Source organism: Pipistrellus hanaki (assembly GCF_964339955.1).
Source record: "Pipistrellus hanaki genome assembly, chromosome: X".
NCBI classification, from domain to species: domain Eukaryota; kingdom Metazoa; phylum Chordata; class Mammalia; order Chiroptera; family Vespertilionidae; genus Pipistrellus; species Pipistrellus hanaki.
In genome coordinates, this window is record NC_140524.1 from 25,092,192 (window position 1) to 25,118,370 (window position 26,179).

Below are 26,179 nucleotides of genomic sequence, written 5' to 3' on the forward strand. Positions count from 1 at the left end.
TTTACTGCATTGGACTCACTCCTTCACCCTCACCTGCAAACTTCCAATCCCTCATAGTTCTGGGTGACACAAAATAGAATTCTAGACCATTCAAAGCTGAAGGTCAAACCAAGACATTTCTTTGAGCCATGGTGATCTCCTTAAGGAATCCACTTCAAGCAGTAACAATAGTCTTTCTCCCACTGACGTTGTCACAGCAGCAAGGAAGTGTGTTGTCTTCTTTACCTTAAAATCCAGGAAATATATTTTTATTGTTATAAAAACTTTAAAAATAAAAAAGCAGAGGTGGATGATTCCAATTTAATATTTTGCTGACACCTAGTGCCAGAACTCTGCATATTCAGCTAGCTGATCCAAATTAAAAACAAATGGATACATTGCAATGAATTTGAAACAGATAACAATTTATTATAGCAAACAATATAAATATTTATATTAATTTTCACACATTTATATATCAGCCTTTTTAAAGCATTCAGACAATAGTCCTTTTAAAGTACTAAGAATTCGGGAAAGAAGAACAAAGTAGGTGGGATCTCAATATCAGATTTTAAGCTGTATTACAAAGCCACTGTTCTCAAAACAGCCTGGTACTGGCACAAGAACATATAGACCAATGGAATAGAATAGAGAACCCAGTTATAGAACGAAACCACTATGCTCAATTAATATTTGACAAAGGAGGCATGAACATACAATGAAGTCAAGAAAGTCTCTTCAATAAATGGTGTTGAGAAAATTGGAAAGATACATGTAAAACAATGAAACTAGACCAGGAACTTACACCATACACAGAAATAAACTCAAAATGGATAAAGGACATAAACATAATACAGGAAACCATAAAAATACTAGAGGAATCCACAGGCAGCAAAATCTCAGATATGTGCAGAAGCAATTTCTTCACCCATATAGTTTCCATTCCTTTAGGGCAATGGAAACTAAAGAGAAAATAAACAAATGGGACTACATAAAAATGAAAAGCTTTTGCACAGCAAAAGCAACCATCAAGAAAACAACAAGAAAGCCCACTGCATGGTAGAGCATATTTGCAAATGTTATCACTGATAAAGGTTTAATCTTCAAAATTTACAGGGAACTCATAAAACTTAATAAAAGTAAGATAAATAATCCAATAAAAACAAAATGGGCAATGGACCTAAATAGATACTTTTCAAAAGAAGACAGAAGGAAGACCAAGAGACATATGAAAACATGCTCAAAGTCACCAATTATCTAAAAGATGCAAATCAAAATTACAATGTGGTAACATTTCACACCTGTCAGAATGGAAATCATCAACAAATCAACAAATGACAAGTGCTGGTGAGGATGCAGAGAAAAAGGAACCCTCGTGCACTGCTGGTGGGAATGCAGACTGGTACAGCCACTGTGGAGAACAGTATGGAGTTTCCTCAAAAAACTGAAAATGGAACTACCATTTGACCCAGGAATCCCACTTCTAGGAATATATCCCAAGAAACTAGAAACACCATTCAGAAAGGATATATGCACCCCTGTGTTCATAGCAGCACAATTCACCATAGCTAAAATTTGGAAATAGCCTAATTGCCCATCAGCAGATGAGTGGATTAAAAAACTGTGGTACATCTATACAATGGAATACTATGCTGTTATAAAAAAAAAAAAAAAAAAAGAGAGAGAAGGAATTCTTACCATTTGCAGCAGCATGGATGGATCTGGAGGGCATTATGCTAAGTGAAATAAGCCAGACAATGAAAGAAAAATACCATACGATCTCACTCATTTATGGAAAATAAAGAATATTATAACCTGATGGATAAAAAGATAGATTCAGAGACAGTGAAACACCGAACAGACTGTCAAATTACAACAGGAAGGCTGTGGAGTGTTGGGGGGAAAGAGATCAACTGAAAGACTTGTACGCATTCATATAAGCACAACTAATGGACACAAGATGATGGGGGGGGGGGGGTAGGTGAGGGCATGATGTGCCAGGGGATAGGGGAGGCTGGGGGAAAGTCAATGGGGGAAAAAGGGAGATATATGTAGTACTATTTGTAATACTTTAAACAATAAAATAAAATTTAAAAAATAAAATAAAGTAATAAGAATTCAATTTTAATACAATTTCTTTATAGAGCATATGGAGGTCCCTGTAGGTCAGAATGTTACTTTCCACCTCATAAATCAATAATATTCTTACATTTTATATATACACTAGAGGCCCAGTGCACAGGGCCTGGTGGGGGAGGTGTCCCTTAGCCCAGCCTGCACCCTCTCCAATCTGGGACTCCTCGAGGGAAGTCTGGTGGGATTGGGCCTAAAAGGTCGGTTGGACATCCCTTTCACAATCCAGGACTGCTGGCTCCCAACTGCTTCCTTGTCTGCCTTCCTGATTGCCCCTAACTGCTTCTGCCTGCCAGCCTGATCACCCCCTAACCACTCCCATGCCAGCCTGATTGATGTCTAACTGCTCCCCTGCCAGCCCATTTGCCCCCAACTTCCTTCCGCTGCTGGCCTGGTCAACCCTAACTTCCCTCCCCTGCAGGATTGATCACCTTCAGCTGCGGTCCCTTGCTGGCCTGGTCCCTCTCAACTGCCCTCCCTTGCAGGCCTGGTCCCTCCCATCTGCCCTCCCCTGCTGGCCATCTTGTGTCCACATAGGGGCAGGATCTTTGACCACATGGGGGGAGCCATATTGTGTATTGGAGTGATAGTCAATCTGTATATTACTCTTTTATTAGATAGGATAGAAGCCTGGTGAATGGGTGGAGGCCAGCTGGTTTGCCATGAAGGGGTGTCCCAGATCAGGGTGGGGGTTCCCTTGGCCGTGGGGCAGCCTGAGCGAGAGACCTATGGTGGTTTGCAGGCTGGCCATGCCCCCCAGTGACCCAAGCAGAGGCCCTGGTATCTGGGATATATTTACTTTCTACAATTGAAACTTTGTAGTCTGGAGCAGAACCAGCCTCCTGCTTACTCTGTGGCGGCAGCTGTTTCTGTTTGGATTTGTTTACCTTCTATAATTGAAACTTTGTATTCTTGAGTGGAGGCTTAGGCTAGCAAGGGCAGCTGGAAAGCTTGGCTTCCTCCTTTGCTGGGGAAATGCCTCTCTCCTACTCTCTGTGGCTGTAGCCATCTTGGATGGGTTTATTTGCATACTTGCTCTGATTGCTGGTGGGTGTGGTTTGTGGAGCAGAGTGATAGTTAATTTGCATATTACTCTTTTATTAGGTAGGACTAGAGGCCCGGTGCATGAAAATTCATGCACTGGAGGGGGGATCCCTCAGCCCAGCCTGCCCCTTCTCACAGTCTGGAAGTCCTCAGGGGTGGGAAGGAGGGAAGACGATGCCCCATCACACCTTTGCTGCTGCCACTTTCGATAGTGCAAACCTCAGCCAGCCCTAGTTACCTGAGCCTTGGGTGGCCCTGGGTGGCTGGGTGGCTGAGGGGACTGAGGGACTCTGGAGGCAGGAGCATGGCAAGACTCTGGCAGGGCTGAGGGGACTGGGCACTGCCATCTTGTGGCTGTGGGTGCCACCATCTTTGTGACAGTGTGAGGATCAATTAGCATATTGCCTCTTTATTAGATAGGATATTATCTACTCTAATAAAAGAGAAAGATGCAAATTGACCATACCTTCATGATGCCCACCAGCCAATCAATAGTGAGTATGCAAATTAACCCAACAAAGATGGCATGTTAATTTGAATATGCATGCACCAAGAAGCCAGGGGTGGGACTCTTGGGCCTTGGCAATGATGCAGGCTTTCCTCACCATCCCAGCTTCTCTGGGCCTCTGGGCAGTGTGGGAAGGTGGAAAGGTGTCTCTGGGCCAGAGTGAGGGCTGAAAGTTGGCTTCAGCCAAAGCGAATGCAGTGCCAGCAGCCAGGAGAAGGAAGGCCCATTCTTGTATGAATCTTAATTCATTTGGGCCTCAAATATATATATATATATATATATATATATATATATATATATATATATATATATATGTGTGTGTGTGTGTGTGTGTGTGTGTGTGTGTGTGTGCGCGCGCGTGTATAATAGGTATATATAAAATCTTCATCCATTCATCTGTCCACACTTTGGTTATTTCCACATCTTGGCTTTTGTGAATAATGCTATACCAAAGATGGGAGTGCAGATATCTTTTCAAAATAGTGATTCCATTTCCTTTGGGATACACTGAGTGCCTAGATTATTATGATCTCTGAATGTATAATAATCTGGCCACTCAGTGTATACCCAGAAGTTGGATTGCTGAATTAGGTGGTAGTTCTATTTTTCATCTCCTGAGGAACCTCCATAGTGTTTTCCCCATAGTGGCTATAACAACTCACATTCCCACCAACAGTGCACAAAGGTTTCCTTTTCTCCACAACCTCAACAACATTTATTTCTTGTCTTTTTGACAGTAGCCAAAGAATAACTCCTTACAGTATGCAATAATTTTGAGGAAACAGGCATTATTTACATACATATAATTTAAAACCTGGTTTGAACTATTGTGTAGTAACTAAATCACATAGGCAGTAGAAGCATCTAATAGAATTACATTTGCATTTGGAAATGTTATAGCTACAGAAGCAAAGCAAAAAATTAAAAATATAAGGTTTGCAAAAATGAATATACCAGTTCTCTACTTTTAATCTGCCTCTGTTGGCTGTGTATTCTTAGGTAAGTTTCTTAACCTCCCAGAGCCTCTGTTTCCTGATATCTACACTAGGGATGGTGACAATAGTACTTGCTATGGGGTCGCTGTGAGAATTAAAGTGTATCATAAAATTTCGGACACATAGCAAGTACCCAATAAGTAATAGCTGCTATTTACAAAATGGTATTAAAAATAATTAGGCTTACCCTTTGCCTCCTCCCTTGAAGTTCAATATGGTCCCTGTATCAAGAGAAGGAGGCTCTCTATTGTAAATGCTCCAGGATATTTTAGAAGGTAACAGTGACAACTTGAGCATCAGTAGCAGGTCCCACAGACCCCTAGTCGATGGCTCCTGGCAGGTCATGGGGACATGTTTTCAGAGGAAGTATGAAATCAGTAGGAACAATCAGCTTTGCTCAAGGTTAGAGAAATAGGAGAATAAAGCTCACATTCTTTAACATTGCCTTAACATCCACTCACTGTTCTACAGTCCAAAGAAATAAATTGCTTTCTAAGGAACAAGGAGGTAATACAGTGTAGACTCTAGGGTTAGACTAACCTGAATTGGAATTCAAGCTCTGCCACTGAAAAACTGTGTGATGTGGTATATGTGGTATTCTTGCAATAACCTTAGACTTAAGTGTTATTATTATCATCCCCACTTTTGTAAGTGGGGATGCTAATAATAACTTCCAACTTCTGGGTGTACACTGAGTGGCCAGATTATTATTTAACTTCTTGGAGCCTTAATCCCATCATTGCAAAAGTGGGAATGATAATAATAACACTTAAGTCTAAGGTTATTGCAAGAATACAGTGAAATGATTATAAATCACATTGCAAAATTCCTGGCATTTAGTCTGTACCAATAAATAATCATCATCATACCATAAAATCATTCAAGTTGCCATAATATAAAATACGGCCTTGATATTTGAACTAGCCTGGTAGTTTCAATCTGAAATAATCCATGTCTTTAGCTTTGTAAAGTTCAAACCTGATAATAATCACCATTTGTTATATACCTGCCATATTCCAGGCATTTAGGTACTTTCTCTTACTTAATCTTCAAAACACTTTAATAAGGTAGATGTTAATTTTCCCTTTATATATGAGGAATGGGAGTCTCAGAGAAGGTTAAGTAACTTGCCCAGGTTATGCAAGTATCACAGCCAGTATTCAAACCTGGGCCTGGATGCCAAATCTACTTTTTAAAAAAGTGTATTGATTTTTTACAGAGAGGAAGAGAGAATGAGAGGGAGAGGGATAGAGTTAGAAACATCGATGAGAGAGAAACATTGATCAGCTGCCTCCTGCACACTCCCTAATGGGTATGTTCCCTCAACCAAGGTGTATGCCCTTGACCGGAATCCAACCTGGGACCTTTCAGTCCACAGGCCGATGCTCTACCCACTAAGCCAAACCGGTTAGGGCTACCAAATCTATTTTTGCTCAGTACAGTAGTGTCCCACCTTTGTAAAACCACCTTCTCTGACTTCCTACAGCCTTCAAGGGAAAGGTCAAGCCCCTGGAGTTTAGGACTCCAGGCTTTTCTTTACCTAGTTCTAGCCTCTACTAACCCCTCTGGCCTCCTCGCCTACAACTCAATCGCCTCTTGCAAAAAACCTTCTCTGGTGCCCTTCCTGAGTCTGCCAGAGCACCCTGGCCATATTTCTATCATGAAACTTGCCACACTGTAACATAAATATTGATTTAATTGTCTGCGTTCCTCAAAAGGCCATGAACTTCTTCGGGCACTGTGTCTCATCCATCTTTCCATTCCCCTATCTAGCAAAGCGCTTGGCCTGGAGTAGAAAGTCGGTCAATGGGTACTGAATAAATGATTGAGTGAGTTGATAAAGTAATGAATATTAAGCAGGGAAGATCCAAATATAAAGCCCTACCACTTTTTTTTTTTTTTTTTTTTTTTTTTTTTTTTTTTTTATAACAGTGGTGCTTACAGTGGTGTCCCTGGACCAGCAGCAGTGTTATCTGGAAACTTAAAAATGTGAATTTTTGGCCCTGCCTCAGAATCAGGAATTCTGGGGGGCAGGGCCTAGTCATCTGTATTTTAACAACATTTCCAGGTAATTCAGATGCCCATAAATTAAGAGTATGGTTATACAACAGATTTATTGTAAATTGCCAATAAACATACAGAAATAACAACAAAATATAGTAATTAATACTGATCCCTTAAATTTAGTGGTACTTCATAGATTACAAAATGCTTTCCTATCTTTGAAATTACAGATGAAATGGAGAGGAAAAATGATTAAGGAGTTCAGACCTGTTTTAGATACACTCTATTTATCAATAGTAGCTCACTGCGTTCCAAAGAACTAACTCTTTCAGCTGACACATCTAGAAAATGAGAGCCTTGTGTCTCTCTAGGAATGTTTGCTTGACCAGGCTTGGGGAGCAGTGGCCTCTGTGGTAAGCAGACCTTGCCATGAAATCCCATTGGTTGAATGAAGATTCCAGATGGGCGGGGTTGAATGTGAATGAATGTTAATTGGAGTTGTAGGAAAGCTAAAGCTATGTGGAAGAAGGCATACTCAGGCTATAAGTATGTTTAATACTCTGTGCAGGCATGAAATTTCTGAAAGCGAAAGCTGCAGCTTGCAAAACTGTATGACCCCATTCTCATTGAAAAACATATTTTCACTCTCAGAGTAAAATTTTGTGAAAGGCACTGAAATATAATGGTGATTTCCTTTGGTTAGTGGGATCACACCTTACTTTTTTTTTCAAAGAATAATTTTTATAATGACAAATAGATAACCTATAACACGGTTATGTGCCCTGATCAGGAACTGAAGTGACAACCTTTTGGTGCCTAGAACTATACACCAACTGAGCCACACTTCCAAGCATGGAGCTACTATAGCTTTTTGAGTTTTGTTTGCCTCTCTATGTCTACTGATTTTTTTTTTTTTACAAATAACATGTTATTAAAGTTTTTAAAAACCATTTATTAAAGGTTTATAATGAGCAAGAGGCTATGCTAAACATTTTATATATAATATTTCCTTATATTCTCACATTGAATGATTAGCTCCTTTTGACAGATGAGGAGTTAGAGGCTCGGATGGGGTGAAATCACTTGCTTGTGGTCCTCACAGCTAGGAAGTGGGGGAGCTGCTATTTAAATACCTGTCCGCCTTAGTTCAGAGACCTTGGCTTTCAATTGCCAAGCAGTACTCTTCTAATTGGTCTTTACGCTCTTATTTGCCTAACAAATTAAACTGGTGAACAAGTGGAATGTAATGAGACAATGTATGTGAAAATACTTTAAGTATAGAGATATTTGAGGAGGGCAGGAGAAACATAGGGAAGGAGTTAGTTTAAATTGGGTAGACCTGTGCACTGACCCCTAAATTGTCAGGATATTGGGGTTTTTTTGAACAACTTTCTTCTGTTTCTCCTTAAAAATATATTATAAAAATATATATTATTCCCCTTTCTCAGTAATACCTGATTATTGTTTAAAACTTAAAATAATGTGAAAGAATATAAATCATTTCATAATACCCTCACCAATAATTAATGACTGTTTCAGATTTTAATGGCTATAGAACTATATATTGCACACACTCATACATATTTTACATGAATGGGATCAGTTATATATTTGTTCATTAGTTTGCTTTTTTCAGCCTTATTAGATAGAGGAAAGGGGGGAGAGAGGGAAGGACAGGGAAGAGATAAAATGAAAGAGAGAGAGAGAGAGAGAGAGAGAGAGAGAGAGAGAGAGAGAGAGAAACATCCATCAGTTGCCTTCTCTACATGCCCCAAACTGGGGAATCTAACCTATAACACAGTTATATGCCTATATGTCCTGATCAGGAACTGAAGTGACAACCTTTTGGTGCTTAGGACTATTGGCACTTCTCTTTTTTAACAGCTGCATGGTTTCCCAATTTGTGAATGTGAACACACACACACACACACACACACACACACACATTACTTTTGATCATCTATTGGAGGACATTTAAATTACTTTCAGTTGTTTGCTTTCCCTTATGCTGTTGTAATGAATCCACCCCTCCCCTCTTAAGAAAGTTTAGAAGGATCTTCAGACTGAGCATGACATTTATCAACCCTGTAGTTGCTGAGAGAAACCTAGTGGGACTCTGTCCTGAGAGGAAGAGTATGTTTTACTGCGTGGAGAAACAAAGAACTCTCTCAAAAACACTCTGGCCAACACAGTCAGAGCTATTACAGTTGCCAACAGGTGGGATGACCAAAAAAAAAAAAAAAAAAAAAAAAAAAAAAGCCTGTTCTGGCAGGTTAGTAACAGTGCAGTAAGTTGCCAGACTGCTCAACGCTGATTGCTGGATCAGAAGAGGAATTTCTAGACTCAGTTACAAGCAGGGCTGGTGCAGCGCTGTGGATTCCACCAGACAGTCTGGAGACAGCTCCACAAGGAGATGGGCAGCAGAGCTCCAAATCAGGCAACAGCACATGTGGAAGGAGCAGTGACCTATGGGGAAACTCATAAGGCCAAACCTCTTCCAGCAGAGGGCAGTGTCTCAGATATCAGGAGAGACCCGGGCCAGCTGGAACCAGAACTGAGGACTTCACTGGACTGATTGCACCAGCCCTAGGCTGAAGAGAAATTGAACTAAACTGTCCTTTGGATACTGTAAGTGACTTTGGGGAATACTCAGGGAGAGACACAGAACTTCTTTACACTACTGTGATTTGCTTGTTTTCTGTTATCTAAAAATTTGAATTAGGTAATATTTTTATGTATGCATTCTGACCATTAGGGCTTGCAGGCAAGGAAGTTGGAGTCAATTTAACAGGAGTGGCCATGAAGTCTCACAGGTTTCTGGGTGCGTGCCAGAATCAAAGAGGGAGTGACATTCCTAAAATATAACCTAGCTTTCTGGGCCCGTGGATCTGACACAAAGTTTACAAATAGTAAGAAGCACCAATTTTATCTAAAAATAGAAAGTTAGTGTTTAACACCAGAGACCTTCCCTTTGGAATTTCAATGACTGTGAAGGATGGCTGTTAAAAACTTGAACGAGGGAAACCCAGCCATACAAATTGCTGTGCATGCAGATAATGAAAGAATCAAAGTTGCTAATCTGCAGGAATAAACAACTTCCAATCAAATCTTCCCTGAATAGTGTTTACCTTTCCTGCTGTGTAGCTGTTCGAATCAAAGAAAAGCAAAGCTGAGTTGGAGTACCTGTGAAGTCTATTTGCATTCCTTTTGCTTTCTGAGCCTGGTGACAAGAAAGAGGAGTGATTTTGGCAGTTGCTGGTACAGCCAAGTCAGATTTGTCAGAGGAGAAAAGTACTGTGTGTTTAATTAAAAAGTACTGTGTATTTAATTATTTGTCAGGCTCAGCTAAGTCAAACACACCACACAGGGAATCAGAAGTCTGGGGGTCATCTGCATGCATTTCTTAGAAACAAACTATCATTTGAAAGAGATACCAGCAAAGAGAGTAAACTTTCTTGGCTGTTTTATTTCCCTCGCCACTTCTAGCCCAGGGATATTTGGCGTTCTCCGGTCGTTAGGTAATTATTGGCTGTCCGGTGCAGGCCAGCGAGCTCAGCAAGTACTCAGGCGGAGCTGAGGGCAGCTGAGACGAGGAGGGGCTTCCATGGCTTTGGGGTGGGACTGGCAGCAGCAGCAGCAGGATCGGCAGCAGCTGCGGGCTGGCGCGGAAAGCAAGGGCGCCGGAGGTCCTCGGAGAGGCCCTTGGCCAAGGCCAAGGCCACGGCGCGGCCCACAAACACTCCCCAGCCGTCTGGCTCGGCAGGGCGCGGCCGGAGCGCCAGGGGCCTCGCTCTGGAGAGGTGGGACTTTCCCCACCGGAAGTGATCCTGCCCCGACTTGGGGAACTGGGGCACCTCGAGCTCGTGTGACAGGGAAACCCTTCCGGGTGTGTGCCGGGGGTGGGGGGTGGGGGGTGGGGGAGGAAAAAAAAAGAGGTGGGTTTGCCCGGAGTCTCTGCGGGCCGTTGCCTCCGGGACGGCACCCGCCCCCCTCCCCCCTGCGAACGGCAGCGCCGGGCGGCGGCGATCCGGAGGGGCCGGCCCGTAGCCATGGCCTTGGCTTCCTAGAGCCTCCCGGGCGGCCAGGCGGGTGCAGACAGTGGGGTAAGCGGCGAAGGCTGCGTTGGCCGAGACAGCCGGTCCGGAGGGGATAGGGGGTGCTGGGGAGGCTGCTGGTTTGGGGCGGGGAGGCCAGGCGGGTAACGCGCACCCCTTTCTCCCATCCCAGGCCGGACAACGCCCGCGGGAGCCGCGGCCCTGAGACCCGCCCCGCGGCAGCGAAGGGAGCAGAGAGCCCGCAGGCCCGAGAGCAGGAAGCGGGGTCCCCGGGCCCCTTTGTGTGAAGGGCGGGGGAGGGGTGGGGGCAGCCGGTGGCTGCGGACTCCTCCGGCACCCGCCTGCCCCTGGGGCGCCCGATCTGCAGCCCCCAGCCCTGGCCTCGAGGGGCGCGTTTCTACTCCCCACGCCCCCTGTTTACCATCTCCTCCCCACCCTCCCAGACACTTCGCTCTTGCTCTTTCCCCTCCCCCCGCCTTTAACTTCCTCTTCTTTCCCCGTCGGGGCCCTCCGCTCCTCGGCTCTCTCCTCCCCAGATCGCAGATTTCCGCCCATCTTCCGCCTCCCCGGCCGCGCCGCAGCTAGCGGGGCGCTCTTTCTCCTCCCTCGTGGGCGAGTGGGTTTAGGGGAGACTCATGAGGGAATACAAGGTGGTGGTGTTAGGGAGCGGAGGGGTTGGCAAATCTGCCCTGACTGTGCAGTTTGTCACCGGGACTTTCATTGAGAAATATGACCCCACCATTGAAGATTTCTACCGCAAAGAGATCGAAGTGGACTCGTCGCCGTCGGTGCTGGAGATCCTGGACACCGCAGGGACCGAGCAGTTTGCCTCCATGAGAGATCTCTACATCAAAAACGGTCAAGGTTTCATCCTGGTGTACAGTCTCGTGAATCAACAGTCTTTTCAGGTAACCGAGCGAAGTTTTGTCATTTGTTCCGAGGGGGTGTGGTGAGCCTGCTTTTTTACTTCTGGTTTGCGCGAGCCTCGCGCTAATGACTATGTTTTGCTTCTGAAAGTTAGACATGGCGCATTCTTGAGGTTACCCCTGGTGTGAAAAAGTATTGGGTTGTTTCCATAGAGAGGAGTAAAATAACAACTGTCAACAAATATTTTAAACTTTTTTTTTAAGCCAAAGAAAAGTGAAAAAGAAATGTCATTCCGTGTTTATTTAGTTTGGAATGTAACTTTATGAAGTTGATTGTTCAGTTCAACAAGTATTGATTAGTATACTCAACAAAACGTTAGCAAATAATCTCGGGTAAATACATCATCTTGGAAGGAAAATTATTTGGAACCTAATATCTGTTGCATATGTAATTGCTTTGTGATTGCTTTCCCCCACCCCTTCTCTGGGCTCACCCAAGTTTCTCAGCCAGCTTCATAAATCTTAGTGCTGCAAGACAAACTTGAGACCTGCCTTCTAGGCATTTTACTTACTTACTTGGGGCATGTAAAGGGAAAATTACTAATTGCAAATGTAGAAAGCTCCTTTTCTCCAGTTATCCAAAGTGTTTCTGATAACACTGACTATATTTATCAAAAGTACAGGGATCTGGGAACGTTGAACAAATGCAGATTTATAATCCCGCCTGGGTGGCCAAACTGGAGATGGTCCAGTTTCCTCGGAAAATCTGTCCTGTCCTCCATTAGGAGCCAGACCGAAGGTTTAACATTATTTTAAGAGATGCAATAAATGTTGCTATTTATTCCTTGAAAATAACCTCCTATTGACCCATTATATTGACCTCCATTGATTTAGGAAATTGATATTTTTCTACATTTAATGGTATTCAGTTAAAGCTCCTTACTTAAGAGACATTAAGTAGTTTAGTCAAGGCAATGTGCTAATTCCACTTTTCTTAGTATTTTAAAGTACTATAGCGAACTTTTTCAGTAACCAGATATAGCACTTAAGGATTTTTTTCTTTTAAAGATAATAATTCTGGGTGAATGAATAAAAGTTATATTGACCAAACTCAGGTTCATCTTATGTAGGCTTAAGTTCCAAAGCAAGAATATCATAACAGCATTTCCCCCCAGAAGTACTAAAGGTGCTATTTGGCAGGCATTTTCTTTCTGAATGATCTTGGGAAATTTGTTATTTTATTAGCTGACTCCTTGAGGCTGGAAATCTTTTGAAGGGTTTTTCATAAGATTTCAATTATATCTACTTCTGGTATAGCCATAAATACGGAGTGAAAAATCTGCCATTATTTCAACAGAGACTTAAACGCTTTTAAACCCAAATGCCATAAAATTGGATTCTCAGCTGAACTTGAGTTTCCATGAAGATGCAGGGGAAAAGAAATTTAACTTAGGAGATTGAATTGATAAGTGATCATATAAAATTGTTGCAAATATCAAATAACTATGTTTTTTGTAAAATTTCACAGCCCCTTCTTTTTTTCTTCATCCTACCTGTGAAAATTCTATTTACTGTAACTATTTAAATTAATCACATATTTATATTTAAGTTAAAACTTTTAAGTTATGAAAAATAAAAAAGTGTAATGTTAGTATAAAATCTATGATATTGTCTTTAATCAATACCTCCCCTCCAAGTTGATGCTATTGGAGAATTGCTAAAGCTCTTATCTTTTGTGATTAGTTGTAACTACTTAGAAAAAAAAATACACTTGGGGGGAAATTCAAGTTGTAAACCCAAATATAGGCAAAGAAAAGTGTGACTTTTTTTCACCCACACTCTCACCTGCCTGTCCATCCCAGGAGCTGCTCATTGTTACAATAGTTTCCATTATATTTAACATATTTTAAAGTATTTAATTTTACTGAGATAAAAATATACCATTAAATTTAAAATGAAACCTATAAGTGCAGGAATCTATTTTTAACTTTCTTCTAGGCATAACACAGTGTTTTTCCACCTTAAACACTTTTCTCTCAAGTGCTCTTACTAAATGGCTAGGAATGCATAGATGCTACAATCCTGTGCTAGGATATCAAGTGTTAGGAGGAGTGATGACAAGCTGGCAGGTTTAAGGAGATGGGCAAACACCTTTATGTATGAATGGATTCATCATATTTGGGAACTTTTTAAATCAGTACAAACTGTGGCAAAGAAGTGATTAAGTGAATCCTAAAGTTAGTGTGTAACCTACATTTTATGTTCTTGACAGAAATCCAGCAGGTAGAGTCTGTGGAAATAATCAAGTTCCAACTTTACTGTAGAAAATGACATTTTCTCTATTTGGGTGTGTGGTTTTATTTTGGATTTAGCTTTCTTTACTTGCCAAGGTGTGAGCTCTTAGGAGATAGCAATACTTCTGTTTTGGTTATGCAAACGGCATAATTTTTTTTTCTTTTTGTGATTGTTTGAATAGGATATAAAGCCAATGAGAGATCAGATTGTCAGAGTGAAGAGATATGAAAAAGTCCCGCTAATCCTAGTAGGAAATAAAGTGGATCTGGAACCAGAAAGAGAGGTTATGTCTTCAGAAGGCAGAGCTCTGGCTCAAGAATGGGGCTGTCCTTTCATGGAGACATCGGCAAAAAGTAAATCAATGGTGGATGAACTTTTTGCTGAGATCGTCAGGCAAATGAACTATTCATCCCTGCCCGAGAAGCAAGACCAGTGTTGTACAACTTGTGTTGTCCAGTAAAAAAGATAACCTCAATCATGGCCATACCGAGCAGGTTAGTCATTGATGGAATCTTATGAACCAGAGAGTGTTTTGTTTTTGATCATATATAACAAAGCCGGTTAACATTGAAACACATTGTGCTACCTTCAATTTCTTTATTTTTAAAGTAACATTTCCCTTTGCACAAAATAGTCAACATTCAATGCTGAATGCCTGAAAAATACAGATAAGGGAAACAAAGGTAAGAAATTACTTGTACTGCCATCAGAAGATTTATTTTTTTCAAGTGAGGTACTGTTCTCTTTCTGCTTGATTGATAGCATTCCTATGGGGTGGAGTGAATTAAAGGATAATACACCTTTTCAGTGTTTTGGTGATTTAGCATCCAAAATCCACAAGAGAGCATCCGGTAATAATTTTAGAAGATGATTAGTTTTGTTCTCTATACTTTTCTATGCTTGACTAGAGAGCTGCTATAATTGAAATCATCAATTTACTAATCACCCAAATGCTTGATTTAACAGAATGATTACTTAATCAAGTTCATCTTCTGTACCTGGCACTCAAGCGACTTAAGTCAGTTCTGATAATAACAAATTATAGTGGCACAGTGTACCTTGACTTCATCATGAATATATAGTTCAAATGAGAATCTGGCACAATCATCTGCGATGTGTTAGAAGTAACACATCTAATTTAGAAGTAACATTCTAAGCCTAGTGAATGTTCTTATTAATTTTAATGAATAACAAACAGAATAATAACAAAACCTTGAAACTTCATTGAGTTAAATAATGACTTAAAATTTTTTCAAATGAATGAGTTCTTGGAAAAGTTGATGTACACTGAGTGGCCAGATTATTATGATCTCTGAATGCATAATAATCTGGCCACTCATTGTGTGTGTGTGTGTGTGTGTGTGTGTGTGTGTGTGTGTGTATTAGAGGCCCAGTGCATGAATTCATGTATGGGTGGGGTTTGGCCAGTCTGGCCAGGGGGAGGGGACATGGGCCAAGTTGGCTGGCCTGCCTGCTGGTCGAACTCCTGGTCAAGGGGACAATTTGCATATTAGCCTTTTATTATATAGTATATACACTGAGTGGCCAGATTATTATGCGTTCAGAGATCATGACAATCTGGCCACTCAATGTATAATACTTACTGAGCATTTAAAATTAGATTATTTATTCATATCATGATTTTTAAATCTAGACATAAAAAATGGGCAAATAAACTCACTTAGTAACATTTAGATAATGTGATAAAACAACCAATAGTCTGGATGCCTGAGAAATCACAGCAAATGCCAGACTAGCCCGACAACATTAGGAATGGAACTGATTATTTTGAGCCAAGACTGACCTCAAGTCTAGAAGGCAATGCTACAAATGGCAACAGGCGTTTCATATTGCAATGATGATTTCTAATCAGAGGTCTGGCTTCATGTACTCCCTGGACAAAAGATTAACTAATGGCCCCTTACTCATCTTTTCAGACAAGAGCTCCTGTCAGGTAGTATCATCTTTGAAAAGGAAGGATGACAACAGTGTTTTATTCAAAATGATTTCACTCATCAACTTTCCAGCATACCAGAATTTGATGGAAACTCATTTATTTTCTTATACCTATATAAAATTACTGTTCAGACTGTAGTCCAGCATGTTTTGCTGATAGTATTGCACTTACAGTATAGTCTTTTGAGGCAGTAACAAGCGTATATAGGTGATTGAGACTCATGTTCTTGTTTCTATAATCTCTCATCTTAAACTATAAGCCAGCTTCAAGTTTGAACAAGTTCTGTATAGTGATTATATCTTCACCAGTATGTTCTATTTCTCTTCCTGACGCTTTTAACTGGGCAAATGACAAAAGCGTACATGTTTTAGTTTTATCATTAAAAAAAAAAATCAACCAGTTCTCAAAAATATTCCCAATTTTCTTTCTACCATTATTACAGACAGCTATAGAAAGTAAACAGAATAAAATTGGTCTCCGTCAAATCAGCAAGTGGGCAATTTCTAAAGCGATTTTTAAGTCTTATTGTGGATTATTACTGAGTTTATTTTAGTTTATTATTAGTTTTTAAGTGAAAGCGAAGTGTATTGAGAGATAAATAGACTCCCTTTAGCAGGGAGGGAACCCAAGTAGGTATCCTGAATTTATTTTATTTTGTAACTTTTGCGACCAAATTACTTTTAATTCATTTGGTTACCTACAGGAATGATTAAATATCTTTTTTATATTTCAAACCAAGTCTGTTTACATATTTTGTTAACTAATATACTAAAAATCAGAAAATATGATACTAATAATTGCTCATTTTTTAATAATGGCTCAAGTTGCCTGTGTAGTTTTTTGTTTGGTTTTCACTTTTGTAAGCAGAATACACTGTTGAAAGAGTGAACCACAAAATAAAACATCTAACCAGCTGAATTTCTGAAAATATTAAAGGGAATCCATGATCAAGATCTTTTAGAACAGCACATTATATGTAATTTTTAATATTCCGTCAAATAAGATTGAACTGATGTGTATTGAAATCTGTAATCTGAGGTCTAGAAAATTTGTGGTTGTACTTCTTGCTCAGTATTTACCTAAAAAAATTCGCAATCCTGTAGCTTGAGTCATGAAACTGTCCCAAATCTGGATTGAATATCCAACTTTGACAAGTAAAGGTGATTTGAGAAATGCTATCCTTAATATTAAGAAGAGTACCTTGTCCACGTTAGAAATAGTAAGACTTGAGTTAAGTCAGAAGTACATGATGGTTAAAAGGGAAAAATCAGTGCTCTATGAATTGCTTCTGATAATTCCTCACATTTATTTCTTACCACCTTTCAGTTTGGGTCACCACTCTCTTGCCCAACACCTGTTATCTGCATGGCTTTCAGGATTGTTTCCTCACCTTTCAACCTCCCACTGGCAGTAATCTTAGTGTAAGTTTGGATTCAGAGCCAGATTCTTTAAGTAGTGCTTTCATGGCTGGTTTCCTTACTGACCCAAGGAGCCTGCCATCAAGTGCACTGACGGACCTCTTTTACTGGGCAGCAGCATTGTAATAGAAACCCAGGTCAGTGTTGTGGCCTGTTTCACTTTTACCAACTGCATCAGAGAAGCTTTTACTAGCTCCTCTGTGTTGGTGTGAATAATTGATAGATGGCTGTTTTGGTATCTATACTGTTGTTGAGAATGTTGGGTGTTTTGTGAATCTCAATGATATAAAAGAATTAAATTACAGTATTGGGGGGACCAGGAAAAGGAGAGATGACATCCAGTTCGAGCTGGTTTCTCAACATTCAGGGATTTTTGTTGCAGTGGGTGTAGAATGTTTAGCAGCATCCCTGTATTAGATGGCAGTAGCATCCCCCACCCCCAAGTTGTGACAAGCAGGAATATCTCCTGACATGAGCAAATATCTCCTAGGGGAGAAAAATTCCCACTGGCTAAGAACCACTGATTTAGATGAATGGGGGAGCAGTAGCATTTGAGCCAGGCCTTAAAGAATAGGGGGTGCAATGAAGGGGAAATGGGGAGACATCTGTAATACTCGCAACAATAAATATTTTTTTAAAGAAAAGAATAGGTAGGGTGTGAGTGGGTCGGCAATGGTTAGAGGTGATTCCAAACAAAGGGAATGCCAAAAAGAAGTACAATAATATCCTAAAATATTCTGTTGATTTCCTGAAAGGAAGGTGGAAAGTGCAGTAAAGTTATCCCTTAAATGTGACAATATGGTAAATACCCTTTTGGCAAATAGACTCTTTTAAAAGATTAGTTTTCAAGGATTCCTATATCCCAGTCCAATATTGACAAAAGTTATTAAAAATGTGTTCTTCGCTAAACACTGAGTGGCCAGATTATTATGATCTCTGAATGCATAATAATCTGGCCACTTAGTGTGTGTGTGTGTGTGTGTGTGTGTGTGTGTGTGTATTAGAGGCCCAGTGCATGAATTCATGTATGGGTGGGGTTTGGCCAGTCTGGCCAGGGGGTGGGGACATGGGCCAAGTTGGCTAGCCTGCCTGCTGGTCGAACTCCTGGTCAAGGGGACAATTTGCATATTAGCCTTTTATTATATAGTATATACACTGAGTGGCCAGATTATTATGCGTTCAGAGATCATAATAATCTGGCCACTCAGTGTAGCTTAAAGATCTCCTGCAAAATTTGATCTTATTTTCTCCATGTATTATGGAAAGGGTTCTCCCAAAGAGATAAATGGTGCATAAGAGTACCAAACGCCAGGAATCAAGCTGAAAGAACAAAGATCATTATTTATGTCAGCCTCAGTTCATTATATATGTCATCCCAAAGAAAAGGGGAGATTCTTAATTCAAGACTAGCACATCATTTCACGTGGCAGCAGAATGCCTGGGATGTTAACAAAAGCTCCTGAAAGGCTGAACAATTTATTAATGTCATTTTAGTCTAGCTGGCCTTACTATTTCTAAATACTGGAATTGATTAGTATTTTAATTTTTTAAATAAATGTGTGGAATCAATTGTTTCTATTATTTTTTTCATCTTTTATTTAGATATGATAGTCTGGGGAGTTAGCATTTGTGAGGAGAAAAAATGAAAATTAAATAACATTGTATATTTTAAAGTGCTGGCATTTTCATATCAAAGTTAAATATTAAAGATCCCAGTAAAACACTGGGGTGGAATTCTGTTGCAGAAGTTACAGTTTAGATAGATACCTCCCTCCCCAGCCCTATTTTGCTCATCACTTTGAGTGGGGAAAGTAGCTTATTTTAAATGCTCACCAGTTCAAAATGAGCCTGTGGCATGGTGGCTCTGAATGGAGGAGAAGGCATGCTTTACTGGTAATATGTACCATAAAGACCTGCAATGGCCCTAGGGTAGAAGGGGGGGCACAGAGTTGCCTTTTCCTTTCTGCCCTACTAATTCTCTCAGACCTTTACTAACCCCTACAAGGTTCATGGTTTGTGACTGTTCAGAGTGAATAGGTGCTTAGTTAGACCTGCTTTGGGTGTTAAAGTGTTTGGTGATTAGAATGACTCTTTTCTTTAAAATATCTGTTCCCTCTTTAATTGCTTCCTTTAACCTCAAGATTAGGCTTTTATTGCAGAATGAAATGCATGGGAGCCATTCAGTTTTACTTCATTACCTCTGTGGCTTAGAATGAACCGCCAGTAGAATTAAGAAAAATTGCATCATGGAGTTGGAGAATTGCCACCCAGGAAGTATTCTAGCCATACTACAGGAAAGATTCCCCTCGTGGGATTTTTTTCTCAGTATAATTATAAAATCCAGAAGATAATATCATTAAGAAAAACTTATCCTATCAAAAGCATACCCCCAAATTCTTTTGATTAATCACAGTCTTAGGAATAATGGATACAGCAAAAGCAATTTAGAGTTGAGGGAACAGTGCCCTCCCTACCTGGTCTAATTCACAGTTAGCAGCTAGGATCAAATCATTGGGCTCACACTGCTACTGCTTATTATCAGTGGACATGGTCATACTATCTGAGATCTCAGAATCGAACTCGTCATAATTTAAACTTAAAGATATGTTATTTTATATCAGGACATAAGAAAAGTTGCTTATCCCTCCCCTTCTACCCTGGGTTCACATAAACTGTTGGAGTGCATGTTCTCCTTAAAGCAATGTTCCACTTTCTTTCAAGGATTCTGTTTCATAGTTCAGCTTTTGCTCTCTGTGTTTAAAGGGTAACTGGTGAGCACTTTTAATTAGAGTCCTCCCACACCACCCCCAATAAGTCTTAAGTTTATTATGCAAATGAGGATAGAGAAACAAGATTATTTAACAAAAATATAGCTTCTATCAACAGAATTCCAGCCTAGTGTTTTGCCAATGTAATCAAAATTTATATTGGAGCCGGGACCGGTTTGGCTCAATGGATAGAGCGTCGGCTTGGGGACTGAAGGGTCCCGGGTTCGATTCCGGTCAAGGGCATGTACCTTGGTTGCGGGCATATCCCCAGTAGGGGGTGTGCAAGAGGCAGCTGATCGATGACTCTCTCTCATCGATGTTTCTAACTCTCTATCTCTCCCTTCCTCTCTGTACAAAATCAATAAAATATATTTAAAAAAAAAATTTATATTGGATATGAAAATGCAGAGTAAAAAATGTGATGGGTAATTTAGTTTTAATTTTTTTTGTTAAATCCCCAGAATATTATATGTTTAAAATGAAAAAAGAACCAACAACTTAAAATCAATTATGATTTCATATTTATATTTGCTAAAAATAATGCCAACAAATCCATTATATGTAGAAATGGTAAGTGCAGCTCACCTAAAAAATCACTCATAAACTGTTAAGCCTTTCAGGAGCCCTTGTTAAAATCTCAGGCATTCTGCTGCCATGCAAAATGATGTGCTAGTCTTGAATCAAGAATCTCCCTTTTTCTTCATGCTGACATAAATAATGGTCTTTGTTCTTTCATTCCTGTGTTTGGTACTCTCATGTACCAATTTATCCCACTTATGAGACCCTGTTTCATAATTTCCTGGGCAAAAAGTTTGACCTGTTGTTCGGGATTTTTCTTTGGCTCTTCCATAACAAAATCTAATTAGAAAAAAGTGGAAACTGTTATTAAAGAGTTTGAACAGAGGCTTCCAGAGTTAAGATTTGTTGGGTGTCTTGCTGGAAACTTGAGAGTGAGGATGAGGATCACTTGTGTTCTATCTTTCAAGAAGCAAGTTATACTTTTGCAATGTGTCTGCAGCATCTTGGGAATTAAAAAATATGAGTTTGACCAGCTGCCTATAAAGCTTCTAGAATGTTTTTTAAAAATGAATGAGAGGTTTAAGTACAGTGAAAATTTTGCTGTCACAGTGAGAAGTAATAACATTTATATTTTACATCTTATGAAATGCTAATCTGAGACTGTCCTTTTCGCTTAATATAAGTTTTTGCTTCAATATTTATTACTCCATAGATTTAAAATGTATTACCCTCTTGAAAGTAGCTGTAATTACTACTCTGTTTATTTAAAGGTATGCCTCCTATTAAGATTGTCAAGTATGACTCAGAATTTATCTGTCTCTTAAGCTCACTGGAGTATTGTCATCCTGTGGAATATTGATGGAGCAAATGTTAGCCAGGTTTTTAGAGGGTGGGAAATAATGCATATTTCACATTTTATTTAATGTACATCATGGTTAATAAGCTAGTTTGTATTCTTAAGGTTTATTTTGGCTAGAAATAATCAGTTTCCTCAATCTGATTTCAGAGAATGCCTGAATTATTAAATCATCACATAATACAAGTTTTCACTGTTTCAGAGACATAATCATATTTGAAAAATCCAAAATCTTTATAATTGTTTAATTTGAAAAATGTGGATTAAAATTTATAGCAAACTTACTAATACAAATTAATTGAGGAAAGTTTACTGTGAATTATGGAAATAACTTCCCAGAGAATCGCATGTATGACATATTGTTGTGTTCAAATAGGAATGAACGTTTAAATGAGCGTAAAAAAAATGAAATGGTCTTTAGTCTGGGTATCAAAGATATAATCCTGATCTTGTAGAAATTTGTAACAGTTGAGAAATGAAAAACTGCCTTATATTTCACATATTACTTTATAATATTTACTAAACATCTGGTGAAAGAATTTTTACCCTTATTTTAATAATGAAGAAACTGAACTTGCCCAAACTTAAATAACCAGTGTTCTAATTAACACTTTCCTTTAATGCAAAATTTTTTTTTAATTTGATTGGAAAAATGTTTTTATAATAATTTCTAGAGACAAACTTTTGCCTAATTTTCCTAATGTGTTTAGGTGACAGGATTGCAACAGTAATGAGCAGAGAGACATTTTTTAAAAGTAATTATTTTATGATATAGCTTCTAATAAAGAATTCTCTCAGGTTCTTTGAATACAAATAAAAATGTAGCTGTCAAATGATATTGAAATTCTGCATGTATAAACATTGGCAGAGCCCTTAGATTACCATAAATTGGTTTCACTTGACAGTCTTTCATAGTTGCTATTCTACTATTTGTTTCTGGCTTTTTTTTTATATTTTAAAAAAATTTTCTACATTAGATATAAATGTAATTCTACTCTCCTAGAAGCTATTTAGTGACCCAGCACAGTTACAGGACATTGTGCCTGAATAATAGACACCTGCGCTCTCTGATATTAATTAGAAGGGCAGAAGTCTAACAATAGTAAGAGCAGAGACTGAGATATCCCAATCATAGAAGTTCCTATGGTTGGGAGAATGTCCCAAAAAGGACAGACCAGAGTAGAATTTATTAACTCCTGTCAGCAGCATATCTCAAGTCAGGGCATCTAGTAGGTGCTCAATAGCTAAACCCTGATGGTATTACATTTTCGTATTTTAAATTTTCAAAAAACAAAACTCCTAAATTTTGGGAAAGTTTTGTTCACATACTTATTTTAGCATATAAATAGTATTTAATTCTAATACCATTTTCCATTAAAAATAAACATATCAAATTCAAAGTAGAAATAACATGTGCCACTTTTATACTGCAAGATCTTTTAAACCAGTAAGAGCATTTTTATATTGTATGATGTATAATACAACCATGAAATATAATAGTATTTAAAAAATAAACTAGGGTAGTTACATATGTGCAGTATATTATATTCAATACATCATTATAGTGTTTCTACTTTTTATTGACTTTTATGGACCATGGAAAATTACTTTTTTACTTAAACTGATGGTGAACACAGTACAATTTGACCTTGAGATAGTTATTCTGATACCACTTCCATATGTAAATAGCTCTGTTGTCATTGTTCTCATTTTAAATGGTAATCTATGTTACTATATTTTTATGACATTTTTATCTCAATTGCAGATAAAACTCAGAGGAAATTTGCACAGATGCTGCTTTGGAGAACTTTACAACCTGGGTTGCAGAACTGAGCCTTGGTAAACCTGTCTCTATTACAGCATGTTGCCATACATCTAATTAAGTGCATAAGGTCTTTGGCTTCAAGATCCATTGACCTTAAATAGAAATGCTTAGCACGTTTACCATATGTTTAAAATCTATTCTTTACCAATCAGTCCTTTTGTAGCTTTCTAAGTTCGTATTGATGGCTAATATGCAAGAATTAATTTTTAATATTTTAATTGATTTCTTTAATCAGTTTCTCAACTTGTATTTATTAAATACTCAAACTCAGTATTACCTACTCAATGCCTTTTAAAAGAAAGTTATAATGGAGAAAAAAAATTGAGCCTTAAACAAATGGTTACTTCTGTATATTACCTCGTACCAGTGCTTCATCCTATTTGTAAAATTTTTCTCCTTTAAATGGTTGGTTAATACTTTGAGACTTTGTTTACGTGTGGCAGTGTTGTAAAAAAAACAATATCACGTTTTCACCTGAATGGATGAAATATCCCTTTTCTTCAAGTGCAGTTTGTAATGTATTTTTGTAGTTAACATGTTCTGAAAGTCACAATTGGTATTTGAAATTGACTGTAGAGCATTTAGCTGAAGAGTTAATATTTGATTCCATTAGGTTTTCACATGTGTTAATCTCATTTACAGCATCAAATTGCAGCAGTAACATTTTCCTTTCTGTTAAGATCTAAATTTAGTTATGACCTACTTAGCAATGCCTTTGAAAAGGGATATTGTATCCATGGTAAATTAATTGTATATCTAAACAGAGATAGCTCAGCTTTGCCTATCAGGCTTGTAATTGACATCTAATAGACTTCTGCACATGTAAAATTGAATTCAAGTAAAATCATATACACTTTTCTAGTTCTTAATATTTGTCTTTCCAAATAATAGTTTAAAGCAATATTGTTAAAGTTTTCTTGCACTATCACAATTGCTTTTTAGTTATTTTAAAGAAGCATGTTCGTAGTAGAGACGAAAATCTGTGTATCAGGAGGATAGCGCCAAGTCTCTGGGCTTTTTTTTTTTTTTTTTTTTTTTCTTTCAAATGTGCTTCTAATAGCCATTGCCTTCCATGTTGTTTACCTAATCAGCACATTGTGTCTGAATACTTGAACATTTTATCAATAACACAGATATAGAAACAGAAAGAAAGGAAATTTATAAGGTATAATCTTTTGGTTCAGTTTTAACATCATGATAAATGCTTTTTCTAGCAATGAATTTAACATTTTGTAAGTTTGACAGTATTTTGGTTTTGGGTTTTTTATTTGATTTAGTTGTGTGCATTTAATTTGCAGAAGTTAATAACTGCAGCTCACCTACTGCACCAAAGTTCTTGATTTTAGGAGCCCAGCTTTAGTCATTTGAACATGCTTCTAAATAAAACAAAATTAAAAAAACCAAAACTATACTTTTCATCTATAATAATAGCTCAATAACTTTGTCAAGGAAAGGTCTGATATATGCAGTGATGGTTTATTGAAGGGTGTGGCAATTTTAAATTTATATTGTGTGTGACGTTCAAATAAAGTGATATCTACATTCATGTGATTTATTGGTCAGCATGGCCATTAATTATTGCATAGAAATTGATTAAACTTTGATTTCCTTTTTTTAAATCGTGTTGCATTTGATTCCTGATCAAATTCCCTCAAAGTGAACCCTTGATCTTAAGTTTTAAATTTTATCTATCCTGAGATTATAAGGGTAGAGGCAAAACATTGTTTCTTATTTATTAACTGCTTGAAATGAATACCTAATTTAAGTTTGCACTTTAATACCAAACTTAAAACCAAACACTCAAAGTTGGTTAAGTGATTGTGGTTCATCTTTATTAGCTTTGTGAAATCTAAAGGAATCAAATAATTCATGATGATTTAAATTTTCTGCAGATAGATTTTTTTTATACAGTTTCTTTCCTATGGATAGTTTTTTTTCATTTCCCCTCTTTCTCCCTCTGACTCCTCCCTTTCTCCCTCCCTCCCTCCCTATCTCTCTCTGTCACTAACCTCAGCAGGAAATTTAACTTGAATTCACTTAGGATCACAGGAATCAGGGGAAAGTGATTTAAAGGTGGTTTCTCCAGCACATTTTAAGAAAAGGGACCAAAAGTTATTTTAGCTTCCTTAATAGATTGCATGTCAAGTTGCTTATTAGGAAAATAAATTAATATTAAATGCAATATATGTCTTGTCTTTACTATGGCATCTGTTTAGGAGTTGTTCAAATCACTGCAGTAGGGCTCTGCAAATAAAATCATGTAGCCTATTATGGATCTAATGTACTGTAACTTTATCAATAAAAGCTAAAAATCTCAAATAACAAGTACAAACATTGAACAATGACCTATAAAGATTTGTAAAAGTAAAATTTTTCCAATAGATTTCATTCTTGTCATTTTGTAAGACGACCCTGCAGTCCACCTGTTTGTAACTTTTTTAATAAAATAGACATATGTATTACTGAGGTTGATTTCTTGAATTATTTGCTGTATTGCTACTTATTCTAGATTTGCTAGTTTATAAATCTCTCATAACTGAAAAACATTACTTTTTATGAAAATGATAATGAGTATTACAGTACATGTTTAAACAAGTTAAATGTTCACTTGTGTCCTTAGTCACTATTCTGGCATATGTGGGGGAAATTGTTATATATCTTGAAATGTGTGTTTAATCAATTGAATAACAAATAAATTAGAAATTATAAAAAATGGGTAAAAGAATAATACATACGAAGTGACCCCATACATCTGTTGGCTAGGAATTGTCCAAGTATTAGGTAATTTCAGATGGTATTAAACAATATTATCAAATTTGAAATGCTTAATCAATTATTTTAATTATCATTTTGTTTTATCCAGTGAGAAGTTTAATAATGCACTGCCATAACTCAATGATTTTAAATTGCTGAACTGAATAGATGTTTTAACCTCTAGGTTTTTTAAACTCAATCTT

At 38.2% G+C, this 26,179-nt stretch overlaps 1 protein-coding gene across 3 annotated transcripts; it reads left to right on the forward strand.

The window, feature by feature from the left end:
- Positions 1-9,195: 9,195 nt before the first annotated feature.
- On the forward strand, positions 9,196-25,688 carry RAP2C (RAP2C, member of RAS oncogene family). Of its 3 annotated transcripts, none has more exons than XM_084870335.1 (4): positions 9,196-9,291; positions 10,891-11,626; positions 14,061-14,373; positions 23,163-25,688. In XM_084870335.1, the coding sequence occupies exons 2-3, from the start codon at positions 11,354-11,356 to the stop codon at positions 14,337-14,339; spliced, it is 552 nt and encodes a 183-aa protein (XP_084726461.1). In that variant the 5' UTR covers positions 9,196-9,291; positions 10,891-11,353; the 3' UTR covers positions 14,340-14,373; positions 23,163-25,688. The 3 variants fall into 3 exon arrangements, with proteins under 3 accessions (XP_084726461.1, XP_084726460.1, XP_084726459.1); XM_084870334.1 differs by lacking the exon at positions 9,196-9,291 and adding an exon at positions 10,272-10,549; XM_084870333.1 differs by lacking the exon at positions 9,196-9,291 and adding an exon at positions 10,561-10,766.
- Positions 25,689-26,179: the final 491 nt, after the last annotated feature.

Coding starts and splice junctions, on each gene's coding strand:
- RAP2C (XM_084870335.1), top strand. CDS start 11,354: ATGAGGGAATACAAGGTGGTGGTGTTAGGGAGCGGAGGGGTTGGCAAA. Junction 11,627..14,060: donor TGAATCAACAGTCTTTTCAG/GTAACCGAGCGA, acceptor TTGTTTGAATAG/GATATAAAGCCAATGAGAGA.